The sequence below is a fragment of the Protomyctophum bolini genome (assembly GCF_963924005.1).
Source record: "Protomyctophum bolini genome assembly, chromosome: 12".
NCBI lineage: Eukaryota > Metazoa > Chordata > Actinopteri > Myctophiformes > Myctophidae > Protomyctophum > Protomyctophum bolini.
In genome coordinates this window covers 6,163,153-6,178,382 of record NC_137873.1, presented here as the reverse complement: position 1 = coordinate 6,178,382, position 15,230 = coordinate 6,163,153, and the positions used below count along the sequence as shown (strand labels likewise).

At 44.8% G+C, this 15,230-nt stretch overlaps 1 protein-coding gene across 2 annotated transcripts; it reads right to left on the bottom strand.

The window, feature by feature from the left end:
• Window positions 1-3,514: 3,514 nt before the first annotated feature.
• Window positions 3,515-14,950, bottom strand: cryz (crystallin, zeta (quinone reductase)). 2 transcript variants are annotated; one of them, XM_080778742.1, is made up of 10 exons: window positions 14,907-14,950; window positions 13,670-13,785; window positions 12,515-12,628; window positions 12,424-12,462; window positions 10,636-10,799; window positions 9,134-9,185; window positions 7,800-7,949; window positions 7,184-7,285; window positions 6,610-6,705; window positions 3,515-4,773 (listed from the first exon to the last, which is right to left on the bottom strand). In XM_080778742.1, the coding sequence occupies exons 2-10, from the start codon at window positions 13,781-13,783 to the stop codon at window positions 4,612-4,614; spliced, it is 993 nt and encodes a 330-aa protein (XP_080634868.1). In that variant the 5' UTR covers window positions 13,784-13,785; window positions 14,907-14,950; the 3' UTR covers window positions 3,515-4,611. The 2 variants fall into 2 exon arrangements, with proteins under 2 accessions (XP_080634868.1, XP_080634867.1); XM_080778741.1 differs by lacking the exon at window positions 12,424-12,462 and having other exon boundaries at window positions 12,476-12,628.
• Window positions 14,951-15,230: the final 280 nt, after the last annotated feature.

The window sequence follows — 15,230 nt, the reverse complement described above, 5'->3', positions numbered from 1 at the left end:
TCATCAGCAGCAGCAGCACAACCTTCATCCCAAACACCTTGTCACAATTAGCAAAGGCAGGAAAGAAACACATGTTAATAGCCGGGCATTAGCATATACGATACAAACAAAAGAAGCAAAAAAAAAAAAAAAATGCGGGGCATCACAATAAAATTAAGCATAATGTGGTAATTCCACAACTGCATAAATCGGTATCGGTTGATATCGGAAATAAAAAATTAGGAGTTGGATATCAGCTAAAACAAACGTCAAAATGGGACTGGACATCCCTATAACCGTCACGATCGGTGGCCTTTCCGTTTGTCACAAGATAAATACTGGTTTGAAGCCAAATCTCCAGGCACAGTAACAATAGATAGATAGATATGTTTCAATAGCTAAAGTATTTAACATAATGCTTAGAACACCAAAAGGGGTTCCCGCCCAAGAGTAAAGACACATATATTGCCGGTAAAGACTCACCCGTGGCTGACATGCGTTGTCAGAACCCCCCCCCCCCCCCCCCCCCCCCACACACACACACACACACAAGCCATCACAGTTGGATCTGGTCGCCCTATATATGGCTGCATCACATTAGCATAACCCTAAGCCAAGAATTTGATGACCAAAGAGAGTCTCCATTGGCTCTGCTCGGTCATCAAATTATAGACTTGTCAGAATCAGAATCATTTAATTTGTCCTTTTCCTATATGTACTTGCATACAAAAGAACATGAAATATCGTTTCCCCTCAGTTATTGGCAGTGCAACATAAAACATAGAGCCCATTTGAAAACACAAGCTAAAAACTAAAACCACAACAAACGTTTAAAAAGAGCCCCAGTATGTATGTAACAAAACAGTGTGTAGTTGATATTGAAATAAGTAATTTTCTGGGTGAACTACTGTACTCCTGTTAAGTTAATTTAACACGTTTTCCTGTGTGAACAACCTTCCTGTGAATGAGAGCCGAGGACGCACACAGACAGTCACACACAGCTGGCGTGTTAATTTTCTAATTAATCCGTTGTCATGTTTGTAAACTCTAGGTTGCTTTGGTGGTGTGTTGCTATGACAGCAAACACTGATGGATGTGATGGCGATGAAATGACTCATCCAGTGTGTGTGTGTGTGTGTGTGTGTGTGTGTGTGTGTGTGTGGCTGTCAGTCGGTGACACCCACCTACTCTTCATTTAGCAATAATAGGTCTACTGGATGTTGCTACACGCACACACGCGTGCACATACACACACACTACAGGGAACGTATAACACTAGACAACGTGGGAGGTACAGTACTGTAGGGAGCCATTAGACAGAACATGTTTGTGTCTGTGTGTGTGTGTGTGGCCGTGTGTGTGTGTGTGAGACAGACAGTCAGAGCAGGTGTTGAGAGAAGATCTCCCCAGAGTATCCTCCTTATGACAGTGTGTGTGTGTGTGTGTGTGTGTGTTGCTGTGTATGTGTGTGTGTGTGTGTGTGTGTGTGTGTGTGGCACAACTATCATGTTTCTGACCATGCCTTACCTCCAGCGGGCTCTCCACTAACAAACTGGACATCAAGGAGTTACATTTTACAATGTAGGCAACCGGGTCCATTTGGTTCCATTTGTACACTCTCAGAGTTAAATTGACATTGATTTTACAATATGAATTGGGGGTCCCAGAGATAGAAATGCCATTAAATGGGGGGTTCCGTAGACTAATATGCATGTCAAACTGGGGGGGGGGGTCCTTCAAATTTAACGGGTTGAGAATCTCTGCTAGAGCCGTAAGAATCTTCTCTTATGGGGGTCCCTGGCATATCTCTTCAAATGGGGGGTCCGTGGGCTAATTAGTGTCAATTTGGGGTTCTTTGACGTGAAAAAAAAGCAGCACTGCAAGGAGAAAGATACACTCTGGTATATTGACAGATAATTAATAAATGGTATAAGAGTGCATCGTTATAAGAGAGCCTGCTGTGAGCAGCCGATACAGACAGACTGAGGAGAAATGTCTACAACACCCTGGAGGACTCGTCACATGTCCAAAAACTCATACTTTTCAGGATTCAAATTCAGAAATAGCAAAAGAAACGAGCTGCTTCTTATCGCTCCGCGAGTTTGTATGGATCTGCTATTTTTTATGCTTTTGCGTGACGCCGTTGTATGATAAAGTACGTATAGGATGTTGACTTATTTTGGCGTCATGCTTTAGCCATTGAAAAATAGCAGATCTACAAGCTCATAGCTTAAATGTGGCCCCCAAATGTTTTAATATATTCTTTCAGTGTTCGTTTTTTAGCTCAGAAAACTGTCAGGATTTTAGAAGGCATTTATAGAATCGTTCCTATAGATCAAAATGGGTTAATTTATGGAAGACACCTAAATAAAAAGGTTCACGCATGGAGTTAGGAGGTTTCTCTGCCCCGACAGCAAACGTCATCTCTCTAAAAAATAAAGCTGTTATTTCCTGAGCAACTCTGCCAATCGCTGCTCTATAGATTAGTCAATACTCAATACCGCACACATCACATCACACCGCGGCTCACCTGTTGTATGAAATGGTACATTCCGGATTCCCCCCCAAGTCACGTATTAATCCATCGGTCCATCCGTTCTGCAGCTCGCCTAGAGCTCGCCTAGAGGGGAGCGCGCTCCAACAACACCATAGGTCCCCCCTGGGAAGCATCACATCACACCGCATACACGCTCCTGCACCCTGTGCCTGGCTGCTGCTATACACTGGTAACCTGGTCCCAATGGATAAGCATGGTAAACGTTAAGCGACTGTGTGTGTGTGCCTGGCTGGGTGTGTTGGGGTGGGGGGGTCAGGTTATGTTACCTGTAACCTGGGCCCGGTGTGGAGCATGCTCAGTAGGGCTCTGCTGTCACCTGAGAGCCACAGGTGTTCTCTTGTGTGACTCGGTGGGTCCATTTGTTTTTTTAATCAAGATCCTTTTACAAAAGGAGTCATGCTTTACTTGTAGGTCACTTTACCCCGCTATAGTTCAGTGTAAGTTAGAGTTCAGTGAAGTTTAGCCACTTAAGCCCAATTTCATGCTTTGTCGTAACGCACGTGTTCTGGCATTTAGCAGACGCTCTTAATCCAGAGCTATTTACAGTAAGAGAGAACACATAGTACAGTATAACAAATACATAGAAATAGATCATAAGCAAGATAAGAACCTAACATCCGTCTAAAGTACAATATCTGTACAATGAAACTACGAGTTTATGAGTCTACATAAAATGCTATTTAAATTACATAAGTTTAGCCATTGCAATTTTACAGCTAATTTTGATTTAGTTTTAGTCAGTGTCTTTGGACTAAAATTCCGTTTAGGTTTAGTCATGTTTTAGTCAAAAAGTATTGGCGGGCCTCGATGGCGTCGTAATGGACGACTTTACACTTGGTTCCATGCTGAAAATATCCGATGTACAAGCTCACGCTTGTAGGTTTTTGTCCACTGTGTGATACTTGTAGTTTAGCAGAATGATATTAAATTGACTTTCAATATATACGGCACATTGACTCAAGTACAGACCTACCCATTCAGAAGTCAAGCTGACATTTATTCAAAAAATAATTATTTACTCTAAAATGGTTACATTTTATGCAACAATTAAAATGTCATATAGATGTACAGTACATTTTAAATTAAAATAAAGTTAATCTTGATTATTTCATATATTTGTTTTTAGAAAAATTATCCATTGTACGCAGTTTACACAATCGTCTTGATTTAGCTCAAACAGCCGACAGAGGTCTTGGAAACCTCTGTACGGTTGCAGGTTTGATCCCAGGCTCCTCCTCCTGCGTGTCAGAGTGTCCTTGAGCAAGACTGCTCTCTGGCCCCTTTTCCCCCGGGGTTGAACCGGTTCCGTTCCGTTTTTTTCCCTACCTAATATTGAACCAGTTCAGAGCGTTTCCACTGAAAATTAACTGGTTCAGAATTCGGAAACGCTAATAAGTTGGTTCGGAACTGAAAGCGAAAAAATGGTTCCGTGAAAGCTTAGCACCACGGTTCCAAGAATCTAGAACGGAAACAGTTCTATATAGAACCAAAGTTCTTTTGTAGGAAAAGGGGCCCCAGTGAGCAGGTTGGTGGTGGTAAAGGAAAGCAAAGGTACTATGTTTACCCTGCAGGGTAACTGGACTAAGCTCAAGAACTTGTTTACAGCCAGGCCCTGCTCATAGAACATTTCATGGTAGGGGTTTCAATGCCTTGTCCAAGGGCACTTCAGCGGTGGTAATTTTAACGTGCCGGTCCGGGGATACGAACTAGCGACCTTCCGATATCAAGACCGCTCCGCAAACCGTTCGGCCACCGCTGCCTTGCATGGTTTCCACAGACTGTGTGAATGTGAAGCACTTTGAACGGTCGGTAACTGTATATAAATGCGTCCCGTGTACCGTCAAAATAAAGACTGCAATGTGAGAATTTTGATATTCAACATGGATTCTATACAATCTCTGTGAATATTATTATTTTTAGGTCTATTCATTTCGGTACAAATGTTGCACACATACATTTCAGTACACCACATTCACTGCTTCTGACGAGGGTTTTTTACTCAAACCCGAAGAAGATTCCACGCGAGCCCCCCCCCCTCCCCGGGGACATTGGATGATGTCATGGTGGCGGGTTGGTCACATGATCAGCACCAGCTTCCCAGCAGCCCCGGGGCATTGGATGATGTCACGGTGGGCCTGGGCGGCCGCGTCCAGCGAGTAGTGGCGGCCGACGGCCGGACGCAGCCAACCGGCCTCCATCCCCGCGCAGAGCGCCGCCCCGCACTCCCTCTTCTCTTCCTGATTGGAGGAGGACAGAAAAGGGGGAGGAGGCACACAGGGGGAAAAGACTTATAAGGCCGACGCCTACTTATACTTTCAGAACCGAGATAAAATCTGAACTCCAGTTATTTGCAGGGTCATATCGGGCCGATACGGATTCCGATATATTACATTGTTATCTGCTGCTCTGAGACTACAAAGGCACTGACGGGCACTGTGGGAATTGTTGCATTATAATAGCAATGTGCATGCGTGTGTGGTCAGTGTCATCTGGTGGACATTTAAGTCAGTGCATAAATGTGACTGATGTCGAGTTGTTTCCAACGGTCCGATGCTAAAGAAATATCCAGCACAAGGAAGACTATTTTGTTGCATAGTGTGTGATTGAATAGTAAAACGTACAGGCCACATTGTCATTGCATCATTGATATCGGTGACAATAATCTGACGACTCGATACCGAAATGGGCATTTCTTTTGGCCGATAACGCGACCGATTATAATAACGTCGCATCTGCGGCTCAGACCAAGGGGAAAAACCATCCTATAAGCTTTTTGGCTGTTTGGTGTTGCCGAGAAGTTGTGTGGTTTTTCGGCGTTCCGCGTTGTTTTTCCTCATTCATTCAGCCTCAGCTTCCAAATGTCATGCAGTGAAGCCGGCCAGGGGAAACTCCAGTAGTTTGGAAGAGACTGCCTAGTCCAGAGATTAACCCATTCTGAACGGGAACCCGTTTTGGTGTTAGCATCATGTTATGCTTTAGCTATTGAAAAACAGCAGATCTACAAGCTCGTAGCACGCCACCGAGTGGCGCGCTACGAGCTTGTAGGTCTGCTATTTTTGAAAAATCGAAGAACGACTGACATTTTTAGAATCTGATCTCAGGTCAGAATGGGTTAATCAGACCAGTGTGTGTCCAGTGGAAACCTCGTATGAATCTGATCTCAGGTCAGAATGGGTTAAAATAGGGTGCGTTTTGCATCCCAAAACACAGTTTTTATAGTTAAGGGACGCAATAAAACGACGACCTCTGCATCCACGGGATGCTCTACTGTACTACTGTACTGTTTTTTTAATTCTTGTTTATTTTGCTAGCTTAAGTTATAATAATAATTTCTTCTTCTGTTTTCTACATGAATATTAACCACATTATAACCATAAAATTAAATGGCAAAATATGACTCCTAACGTCGTTGAAGTGGGACTCATAAAATGTCCCTGGGACTCATTTCTAAAAGACCATCCCTGCATCCCGGGACTCATTTACATTGAAAACCTATTTACATCACTGCTAGTCTAATGTAACAATTCACTCAACTCACCATTCCATTTTCTTCTCTTACGGTAGCAAATGACAGAGAACTATTAACTATTATTAATCAATTATCTTACAAAGATCCTGCATTTACCCACTGCTGTTTGCGTCACGATTCTTGTGACCTAAAGAAGTACATTCTGGGACAGGTTGCAGCTTTAGGTCACTGCAGTCTTGATAACATTTGAACATCTCTCAATAGGAAGTCTTTAACCTATTTTGAGCGGGAGCCCCTTTTGGTGATTTAAACATTATATGGCATAATTTAGCTATTGAAAAATAGCAGATCTACAAGCTTGTAGGTCTGCTATTTTTGAAAATAATCGTGAAAATGTGGAGCAAATTTGGAATATATGGGGTCCCTGGAACAACATATTTTTAGATGGGGTTCAACGGCCTCTTACATAAAGATTTTGGGTTCCTTGACATGAAATATTGAGCACCACTGATATAGAAACATAGGTATTTCAGAAAACTGTCAGGATTTAGAAGACATTTTTTAAATTTCGACCCAAAATGCAGATAGACGCAGGTCCTCTTACCGGTGTAGCACAGAACAGAGCCACGCCCACAATGGTGCTCTCTTTGATCATGGTGTCTCTTGGGTTGATCTCTACAGGTCCTCTACTGCCAACCACCTGGAACACACACACACACACACACACACACACACACACAAAAGCAAGAGATCACATTAACCACTTAAACCCTCTAATACAGATGCTAACTGTAATTACCGGTATATCGTTGCTGTCTCTCATCTTCATATATTAACTTTTTGTGTTTTTCGTAAGTTAATGCCCTGCTTGATCAACGCTACAGCGTCACACAAAAGCATCAAAAGAACCATATCTGCGTCGACATTGAACAACACCATTGAACACCATTGAACCATTGAACACCATTGAACATGCGTTCTATTGCTAGTTTGACCACTTCAGATGCTCTTTAATGCTTTTTAACAAATAACCTGAAAATAGGCTATTAGACTCTACAGCGTGGATAGCCTAAATTCACTGCATGACACGGTTTCCATAGATACAGTATATGACATGCTTTCTTTTATGGAATCAGTCGTGGCGACCGACAGACAGACAGACAGACAGACAGACAGACCGTAACTCGTCCTCCGTAGGTCAACATGTGCAGGTCGTTACCGAGGTTGACGTTTGATAACATCTCTACGATCACATCCACGCCACGGCCGTCTGTAGCTTCCTAGAGTATGCAGCACAGACACACAGACACACACACACACACACACACACACACACACACACACACATCAAAAGTCAATGGTACTATAAAAATCACACCCGTGTGAACCGAGTGGAGCAACTCCCCTCTCCCCCCCCCCCCCCCTCCTCCTCTCTCTCTCTCATTAGCAGGCAACAATCTGTCAGCACTGTCTCTCTCTCTCTGTTTCTGCATGGCACAACAGCGCCCCTACTGGTACTCATTAACACATACATACATAGGTGTACACGGACATTGCTGGTTGTAGGAGTGGTTGCACCACTCAAAAACTGGTCAAACATTGGCCAAATTGTTAATAAATAATATAAGAAAGAGGAAAACGTGAAAGAGAAAATGATTGGTGTCAAAATCAACAGTGGACTTTGAGTCCAAAGTCCATGATGGTGTGTGTGTGTGTGTGTGTGTGTGTGTATGTGTGTGTATGTGTGTGTGTGTGTGTGTGTGTGTGCGTGCGTGTATACGTGCGTGCGTGTACCATGATCTTCTGGGTGTAGTCCTGTTCTCGGTGGTTGAAGCAGAGGTGCGCCCCGTTGTTCAGAACCAGCTCCATTCCCTCTGGAGTGCCCGCTGTCCCCAGAACCCTCAGACCCAAGGCCCGGGACAGCTGGCACGCTGCCACACCCACCTGCAGGTTGAGCGCACGCACAAGCACGCACACACACACACACACACACACACACACACACACACACACAATTTAGGCATTTAGCAGACGCTCTTAACCCATTCTGACCTGAGATCAGATTCTGAAAATATCTTCTACATCCTGACAGTTTTCTGAAAAAGTTTCTATGTCAGTCGTTCTTCAATTTTTAGCAGATCTACAAAGCTCGTAGCACGCCACCGAGTGGCGCGCTACGAGCTTGTAGATCTGCTATTTTTCAATAGCTAAAGCATAACATGATGCTAACACCAAAAGCGGTTAATCCAGAGCGACTTACATTAAGCAGTAACAAAAAGCATGGCATACATAACATATATAAAAAGTAGTTATCATGAAACATGCGTAAGCTAAGAACGTAACAGTGGAGTATCTATGTAAACTATACACACTATACTATATTATATATTATACATGTGTACTATAAAGTGCTATGACTACATAAAATGCAATTCTAGTGCTGTCTACGTAACATGCTTTAAGACTGTTTAAAAATACTATCTAAAGTGCTATGCTCACACACATACACGCACGCACACACAAGACAGACCATTTTTAACACCAGATTCCTGATGACAAAAAATAGCTGATATAACGGGTCCATTTTGGCTCTACACACCCTCCACTAACCTAGTCCCCATATATGGGGGACAAGGGGAGAGCAACGGACTTGAACTCATGCTTCCTTCATGCCTGAGTGTCCAAGTTGCTCCTTTACACCTGACAGGGGGGAGTTTCCCTGGTTGGACGTAGCGCGTGGAAAGGAACACGTTATTCCAACCAGTTCCTTTCCCCTCCATCAGGCGCCCCGGCTGGCCAGGGGGAGGCAGTTTAATGAACAGTTAAATTAACATTGATTTTACAACATAAATTGGGGGAGCCAGAGATAGAAATGCCATCAAATAGGGGTCCGTAGAGGCGTAGACTAATGCATCAATGCATCATGTCAAACTGGGGGTCCTTGAAATTAAAAGGGTTGAGAATCACTGCTAGAGCTGTGAAAATCTTCTCTTATGGGGGTCCCTGGCATATGTTTTCAAATGGGGGTCCGTGGGCTAATTAGTGTCAATTTGGGGGTCCTTGACATGAAAAGGTCTGTGAACCACGGCTCTATCATCTGTAGTGCAGAGAAACAGAGCCGGTCTCACCCCTCCACTCGCTCCGTGGACCAGAACCGTCTCTCCGGCCTTGGCGTGAGCTCTGCAACACAGAACAGAACAATCAGGGGTCTCTTATATTAGGGGTTCTGCACACAAAGAAGAGTCTCAGGGGCCTTTGCTGTCTCAGCCCCCCCACTCAGTGGAACAGCATTCCCCTCGCGGTGAGGTCTGCGCCCTCCGTTGAGTCCTTTAACCCATTCTGACCCGAGATCAGATTAAAAAAAGATCTTCTATGTCAGTCACTCTTCAAAAAAAATGAAATAGCAGACCTACAGCTCGTAGATCTGCTATTATAAAATAGCTAAAGCATAACGTAATGCTAACACCAAAACGGGTTCCCGCCTAAAAAAGGTTAAATCACCACTTAAAACATTTTAATATTCACAAGCCTTTGCATCACCGACATGATCCTGCACCTTTCCTTTTAGATTATTCTGTCCTATACCGTATGCCTGTTGTTTTATTATTGACGTCTTCTGCACTGTACTGTATTGTATTGCATTTGTGAAGCACATTGGTACAATGATGAGAGTTGTTTTTAAATGAGCTATATAAATAAATGTGATTTGATTTGATCTCATTTCCCTCTATCCACCCGTTTCCAGTGTCACATGAGCCTTCATCTGCGTGACATGTGTGCATCACTTCCTCTTCCTCTTGGTGGCATGCAGCGACTGTAAATCGCTCTGGATTAAGAGCATCTGCTAAATGCCTAAAATGTAAATTGATGATGATGTCACGCGAGACATCCGTAACTCTACACGGCTTGTGCAAGGCCTCACGTGGCTCAAGTTAGCTTGAAATCAGTGCTCAGTATGCAGTCAGAGTATGGTTCTCCTATAGAGCGGCGCCGCCCCCTTTCATGACGACGCCAGGCAAGAAGAAAAACGAAAAAAAGATTGTAACTGGCGTTCTTTTTCTTCTTTCTAATTCTTTGTTTGTTGTCATAATTTGCCACAACTCCAGTTGTCTTTGTGCGAGGCTTAAAAGCTCTTTGAATAAATACTTTTTGAAAAGTCTATGAGGAAAATGAACAGGGAATAATTTCCTGGGCCCTAGCAGGGGGCGGGACTGTGACGCTCTATAGTCTCTTAGTATGCACTATGCAGTGAAGTACATAAAACTACTATATTCTTGGTATGCACTATGCAGTGAAGTACATAAACTACTGTAGTCTTACTACTTGTGGACCAGGGCTCTGTATGCAGTGAAGTACATAAACTACTATATTCTTGGTATGCACTATGCAGTGAAGTACATAAACTACTGTAGTTTTACTTGTGGACCAGGGCTCGGTATGCAGTGAAGTACATAAACTACTGTAGTCTTACTTGTGGACCAGGGCTCGGTATGCAGTGAAGTACATAAACTACTGCAGTCTTACTTGTGGACCAGGGCTCGGTATGCAGTGAAGTACATAAACTACGATAGTCTTACTTGTGGACCAGGGCTCGGTATGCAGTGAAGTACATAAGCTACGATAGTCTTACTTGTGGACCAGGGCTCGGTATGCAGTGAAGTACGGCACACCGATGGCAGCTCCCTGGGTGAAGTCCAGAGCGTCAGGCAGCGTGTGGACAGAGGCTTCCGTGGCTACGGCGTACTCCGCGTATCCTCCCGACTCTGTGGCCGTGGTGAACACTCTGTCACCGGCCTGGAACACAGAACACACACACACACACACACTGTGGTGAAGACTCTGTCACCGGCCTGGAACACAGAACACACACACACACACACACACACACACACACTGTGGTGAAGACTCTGTCACCGGCCTGGAACACAGAACACACACACACACTGTGGTCAGGTGAAGACTCTGTCACCGGCCTGGAACACAGAACACACACACACACTGTGGTGAAGACTCTGTCACCGGCCTGGAACACAGAACACACACACACACACACACACTGTGGTGAAGACTCTGTCACCGGCCTGGAACACAGAACACACACACACACACACACTGTGGTGAAGACTCTGTCACCAGCCTGGAACACAGACAGAACACACACTGTGGTGAACACTCTGTCACCAGCCTGGAACACAGAACACACACACACTGTGGTGAACACTCTGTCACCGGCCTGGAACACATCAGAACACACACTGTGGTGAACACTCTGTCACCAGCCTGGAACACACACAGTTTGTACTCCGTGGATCTGTGTATGGTGAGTTTGGGAACTCCACAGTCACTGACGAAGGCTGGATAGCCGAAAAAGCCTAAAACTTTGTAAAAAGAGTTTTTACAAAGAGTTTAAACTCACTCTTGCCACTGTATGCAACCCAGTGCCTTAGTTTATATGACGTTAATCTAAGCGCACCAGAAGTCAGAGTGCGGTGCTTACAATAAAAGCCAAGCCTAGCCCTAACATTAACCTACAATCAGACCCAATCCTAACTTTAAAATCCCCATTTTTTAAAACACAAAAACTAACCCTCACATTAACTCTAGTCTAAACATACCCCTTAAATGCAGAATTCTAACCTGAATCGTGTCTAACCTTGGGCCTTGCCCTCTTGTATACTACAAGAAAACATCGCCATGAAGGTATTCGTTTGTGGCGATTATTGGTCTTATGGATGGATTACTACATTACAATTAATTTTGCCTCAATTCCCCAATCCTCCCTGCCCAACAGAACTGCCTCCACCACCTCCTCCACTCACCTTCAGAGCAGTGACTCCCTGCCCCCCGGCCTCCACTCACCTTCAGAGCATTGACTCCATGGCCCACTGCCTCCACCACCTCCTCCACTCACCTTCAGAGCAGTGACTCCCTGGCCCACTGCCTCCACCACCTCCTCCACTCACCTTCAGAGCAGTGACTCCCTGGCCCACTGCCTCCACCACCTCCTCCACTCACCTTCAGAGCAGTGACTCCCTGCCCCGCGGCCTCCACTCACCTTCAGTGCAGTGACTCCCTGCCCCGCGGCCTCCACTCACCTTCAGTGCAGTGACTCCCTGCCCCCCGGCCTCCACTCACCTTCAGAGCAGTGACTCCCTGCCCCCCGGCCTCCACTCACCTTCAGAGCAGTGACTCCCTGCCCCACGGCCTCCACTCACCTTCAGTGCAGTGACTCCCTGCCCCCCGGCCTCCACTCACCTTCAGAGCAGTGACTCCCTGCCCCACTGCCTCCACTCACCTTCAGAGCAGTGACTCCCTGGCCCACTGCCTCCACCACTCACCTTCAGAGCAGTGACTCCCTGCCCCCCGGCCTCCACTCACCTTCAGAGCAGTGACTCCCTGCCCCCCGGCCTCCACTCACCTTCAGAGCAGTGACTCCCTGGCCCACTGCCACCACCACCTCCTCCACTCACCTTCAGTGCAGTGACTCCCTGGCCCACTGCCTCCACCACCCCAGACACGTCGCTGCCCGGCGTGTACGGCAGGCTGGGTTTGCGGGAGTACGTCCCGGCTCGGATGTACGTCTCCACAGGGTTGACTCCACACGCGTGGACACGGATTAACACCTACATGAGAGAGAGAACGCACGCATGTACACACACACGTCATCAGTTTTCATTTAGTTTTCGTCAGTGAAAAAAGGTAGTTGACGAAAAAAAATCGTCATATTTTTAGTCGACGAAATCAACACTAGTCTATAGTGGTCTAGGTCAGGGCTGCCCAAAAGGTAGATTGCGATCTACCAGTAGATCACAAAGGCTGTACAGGTAGATCACATGACATGGCCCTAAAGAATATTTAATTGAAATATAAAAATGTATATTTTTGACATCTGCCACTTGAAATAAGGTGACTTGATTGATTGACATCAAAAGGGCCTATATGTCAGCTCAACCCACAATGCAATATTTTGTTTTCAAGAGTGTTGCTGTGCACAAAAACTTCAGTAGCATTACAAATTAAATACAAAAAACCTCTACCTATTCCATTTCTCCCCCTCTATTTCCCATTCCAAGTGCATTTGTCTTATATCAAATGTCAGCGCCGCTATTCCAAAGCCCCCCCCGGGAAAACTATTTTCAAAAAAGGTTTTTCGGTGGGTAGAGTCAAAAAAGTGTGGGCAAAAAAGTCAAAAAAGTGTGGGCACCCCTGGATCTAGGTGGTGCAGATATAGATAGGGTGGTTGTACTAGAGTTCTCATCGGGCCCGAGAATTAAGGCCTAACTGGGCCCTAACTGATCAGGCCCTAGGCCCGGCCCGGCCCGACTAATTAGCATAGATTTTAGGCCCGACCCTGTTGGGTCGGGCCTGGTCGGGTTTGTGCAGAATTTGAGAACTCTACACAGAGAAAAAGTGAAACGCCAGTCAGCACCATCTTCATAATAGATAAATACACAAACGGACAGAACAGAACTATTATTTTTATTATTCTAAACAAATTCAATATATATATATATATTTTTTTTTTCATGGAGCCCCAGGCCCGGCCCGGCCCAGCCCTACTGATTAGCATACATTTAAGGCCCAGGACAAAAATGTCGGGTCGGGTCGGGCCTGGTCGGGTTCGGGCAGAGTTTGAGAACTCTAGGTTGTGCCCCTCCTCTCACCTCTCTCAGGCCCGGGTTTGGCACCGGGACGTCCGAACACAACTTGAGGACCGACGGAGCTCCGAACTCGCCGACTCGGATGGCTCTCATCAGCCTGCAGCCGCTCGCCATCATGTCTGTGTGGAACGCACACAGTCACACACATAGTCTCACACACACACACACACACACACACACACACACACACACACGGACTTTGGACATTCTGCAGCAGTACTAGTTTACATAGTAGTGTAAACTAGTAACTGTGGAACTGTGTGACATATTACAGTTACATATACACCCAAAGAGAGTTTGAAAACATGACCAATGATTTTTTTTTTTACTCCTATAGCTGGGGAGAAATAGATAGAAAGATTTGTGAACTGTTATGAAACAAGAGATGGTTAATATCCAATGGAATACAATGAGATTCTGTCCTCATATCGACCCACTGTACAGAGCTTATTGCCAATTTACCACGAATTTAAATAGTAGGATATACTATTTTAATAGTTTTAGAAAACTGCTGCTACTGTAAAGTGTCCCAAAAGATTGCTGCAATTTCTTTCAAAAAGTTGTATGAAAATTTTATATCAAAAAGCTTTTTTGAAATTGTTATGAATATTTCTGACAGTTTTTCCCAAGTTGCAATGTGACATGTAGCTCTGTTTACACAATGCTTTTTTTTTACCCCGTCCAACGTTGGTATACTTTCTTGTTTTTTCTTAAATTGTTTTTGACACTTGCTTTAGCAATATAAACATGCCAGTAAAGCTGCTTCTATTAAAGCACCTTTACAATTCAATAATGTCTATTTAAATTTGATTCTTCTAAGAATCGAAATGAATTGTCAAGTAACCCTGCGTCCAAAATCCACCACCAGGCAGGCAGGCATTAGTGAACAGACATGGTTTCCATTTACTGTATAGCGCTCAGTTCCGAAACAAATTAATTAAGCAGCCGGGACAGTTTCACATACGCACCCACGCACGCAGACAAACCGTTTCCGTGTCCGCTCTAAACCGGATCTATCTGCACACTGCAAAGCGAATTGCTCCCATACTAGTGTATAAAGTCACGCTGTCAGTCAGACCAGCTAAACTAACCCACGATAACTTTGAATTAAGCCTAAAATAACGCGTGTCTGTGACAGTCACGTCACTCCAGGGATACCAACACATGTACTGCTTAATGTGAGATGACGCCATTACAGTAATAATCAGTTGAATTTAAAATAAACAACAATCTTTCTTACCCGATGCACTGTTGGGACGAGCTGCTGCTGTCTGTGTGCTGCTGCTCTCATCAAGACCACCAGGTGGCGACAACTAGCCGTGTTGCCAGATTTAGCTAGAGAAATAATAAGCAATAATAATCAGGCCTATGAAAACAATATAAAGCACTTTAATCTTAAAAGCTCACATCGCGTCGCAATGTGAGTCGACGCGGTGTGAGCTTGTAAATCTGCTGTTTTCAAAGAAAAGTCTGGGGGTGGGGGGGAAGACAGGTTTTTAGAACCACTGGTTTAAACAACATTAGGAAACAAGCCCAAATAAGCAACTACACTTTAGAAACAAAC

Bases quoted from the DNA above. Each gene is read 5' to 3' on its own strand.
- cryz (XM_080778741.1), bottom strand. From the start codon at position 13,783: ATGATGGCGAGCGGCTGCAGGCTGATGAGAGCCATCCGAGTCGGCGAG. The intron at 10,800-12,475 runs GTGAGTGGAGGA...TCTGTGTTCCAG, and splicing joins AGGGAGTCACTGCACTGAAG to GCCGGTGACAGAGTGTTCAC. The intron at 9,186-10,635 runs GTAAGACTATCG...TCTGTGTTGCAG, and splicing joins TACCGAGCCCTGGTCCACAA to AGCTCACGCCAAGGCCGGAG.